Raw genomic sequence first — 2,883 nt, forward strand, 5'->3', positions numbered from 1 at the left:
ACACTGGCTCTAGACAAGGCCTTTGGCATTTTCACAAGTTTTTTTGGCCACTGTGGTTCTTTGTGCTTGTATGAATCAAGGGGTTCAGTTGGTTGCAGTCTGCAATCTCAGTACTAGAGGCCATTCAATCCTACACACTGGTCCTTTAAATGTGCAATAATCATCCATCAAGTGTTCACAGTCACTACACATGTATTCTCTCTACTGTGATACCGTAATATACAGTCACTTGAAACAAGTACAAGTACCTATTTGCCTAAATATTCTAACATCGGCATCAGATTGTGGGTGGGTGCTTGTAAAGTGATTTTTTTTTTTAACTTGAGCTGCACATAGAGTTTTCTAATTCCAGTTATTACATTTAAATGAAATGTTAAATCTTCAGTCGATGGATTTATGTGTGTATGTTTTCACAGGGAATGCCACACGACTGTCACTCCAGGTTTCTGGGGATGGGATGCGTGTGCTCCTGGTGGCCATAACAGGGCAAGTGTTCCTGTGGGAGTGTATGGATGTTAGAGATTTGACTGGGCTACGAGATGGCACAGTCAGGGGACGCTGGGCACATATACAGCCCCTCGAAGACTCCATTTTGCCTTCTTCACATGACAAAGAAGCATCCCAACACACCCTCTTCGTCAAGACAGAGGTTTGTGTCCCAAATAGAATACATATTTGAGATATTTTGTCATGTTTCAGTCAGTGGCACAATTTTACAGGCCAGCATCTCTGTTTCTTTTTTCCATAAGCATTATATCTTATCTTATTTTTCTCCATATCCCTTAGACTATAGGTGATGTCTGCTTATCAGCTTTTGTTTTCACATCTGGGAAGAAGCTTATGATCACCTTCCTGAAAATTCAATGGGAAGAGGGCCATGTGAGAGTGGGGTGAGTGAGCGAGTCTGTGTAACTGGCAGGACTCTCAGTGGGTTTTACAGTAGTTAAAAGTATTTCTGTTTGTAGTTCTGTGGGATACAGCATACAGTGGGCCACCAAGACATACCCCATGTCTCGTCTCACCCCACCCTGCCAACCAGTGAAGTCCAGAGGAGCCTTGGTGCCAGCCTTCTCCCCAGATGGCCGACTGTTAGCCATCGTCCTGAATCAGAGACAGCCTAAGGTGAGCACCTCTCTTTTTCTTTTTTTCACAACTGCATAATTTTTTACCATCCATCTGTAAAGATTTGTATTTTCCCATTGGTGATTGCAGGCCACACAGGTCCTCTTTGTGAGCACACAGAATTTTGTCTCAAAATCAAGTGGCCTTGGAGGATGCGGAAGTAAGAAAATGGACATCCCCTCTAAATACATACGGTACAGTATATGTAAATACTAAAGTATAAGGTAAATAAAAATGGGAACAGGAGTTGTGGTTGCAGTAGTCAGCCAATGAGAGGCCCAACCTGGGGGTCAACATGTATTCAGTCGGACTGTCTAAATGTTGCTGCTGAAGGGCTATGACTGAATCTTCACTACTTTAAATAAAATATGTCTAGATAAAAATGTTCCAGATGGGGAATTATCACTTCTTGTCTCATCATTTGAACAACTTTCAGATCTTTGATGTACAGTGTGTATTTATTTAGACTTTACATATCTTCTCTTTCAGGTCCTACTGGGTGGGCAGTGTGAGCTGGTCACCAGGCGGTCTTTTCCTGTCCTGTGTTCTGAAGAGAGGGTCCCTTCTTATGGTGTCTCGCCTTGGGGGACTTCTCACTCTCACAAGCTCTGGTTGCAGTGTTGACTTTGGGCCCGCACACTTCCTACCCCTGCATCCTCTCGTCACTTACCGGTATACATCTGAGACATTGTGGTCATCACTTATTAGCTCTTGTTACAAGTTATTGATTTGTTTGGATTGATGTTCTTAATTATTATCTCTCCTCTCTCATCTGTGGTCTCCTTTTCTATTGGTTGCTTCGCTTCCACTTTTCAGCATGAGAGCCAGCCAAGTCATTCTCTCCTATCTATTGTCCTAAGCATTGAAGTTTAAATCCAGTGTCCCTTTGTCCTGTAAAATGTCAGAAAACACAAAAAAATGCAAAACTCCAAAGATATTGTCTTCAAATGTTTGTCTTGTTTAAATCCAACACACTCTGAGAAGCAGAATATGAAGAAGAATGTTTGGTATTTTGACTGGAAAAAAACATTATTAATCCTTTATGAATAGTTGATAGTTGCCCATTCATCATCTACTGATCGACTAATTGTTTGAGCACTAATATAATATGTAATATAATGTCTGTGATAAAAGGTTTTCTGTTTTTCCATCTATCCTCTCCCTTTGCAGGCCGCCAATGACCGCATTGAAAGGGGAGGCCTCTCTGTCCAGCTCTAGCTTGTCAGTTCGGGATGTCCTGAGGCAGCGATATTCTGTGACCTGGCATCCACGGCTGTTGTATCTCATTGTGTCTGATGGGTATATGGCCACTGTTATGAGGGTGCTAGATAGGCCTTCTGCCGCCCTGATGCTAAAAACACTTCTAAAGGACACAAGCAAGGACCTTGAGAAGGCCAGCCGGATACTGGATAAATCACAGGTAGTGTGATCTTACCCAGCTTCAGCTTTTGTATGTACTTTCTGCATGACTAGTCTTGACAATAAGGTTTCCTGACATTCGTTATTTTCAGATTCATGTGAGGGCATGGCTGGAGTCTGTATCTTGCCTGAATCTTGACAGCAGCCTTGACGTGTTCAACCCCATTGTTACACGTGGGCCCAAAACAGCAGACTCTGTCCTTTCAGCAGCCACAGATGGATCCACTCTGCCACTTTTCCTGCAGGACCAGGGGACATTGGGTGGTACCAAGGAGCTTCTTGAAAAAGTGCAGGTCGGTACCAGGACTGACACATTCTCAGTGTCTTAAAGATTATATCCCT

General features: G+C 43.0%; 1 protein-coding gene across 1 annotated transcript in view; it reads left to right on the top strand.

Annotated features, from left to right (window-relative positions):
* The window catches only part of cplane1 (ciliogenesis and planar polarity effector 1), an 18,755-nt gene that overhangs the window by 1,277 nt on the left and 14,595 nt on the right, over nt 1–2,883 (top strand). Inside the window, exons 5-11 of the mRNA XM_035668550.1 lie at nt 417–649; nt 787–890; nt 966–1,122; nt 1,213–1,316; nt 1,612–1,794; nt 2,293–2,542; nt 2,634–2,834. Coding sequence (XP_035524443.1) covers nt 417–649; nt 787–890; nt 966–1,122; nt 1,213–1,316; nt 1,612–1,794; nt 2,293–2,542; nt 2,634–2,834 — 1,232 coding nt within the window. The remainder of the gene's footprint in view (nt 1–416; nt 650–786; nt 891–965; nt 1,123–1,212; nt 1,317–1,611; nt 1,795–2,292; nt 2,543–2,633; nt 2,835–2,883) is intronic.

The sequence above is a fragment of the Morone saxatilis genome, unplaced genomic scaffold, assembly GCF_004916995.1.
Source record: "Morone saxatilis isolate NCDOM2014 unplaced genomic scaffold, NCSU_SB_2.0 Contig21, whole genome shotgun sequence".
In the NCBI taxonomy this organism is placed as follows: domain Eukaryota; kingdom Metazoa; phylum Chordata; class Actinopteri; family Moronidae; genus Morone; species Morone saxatilis.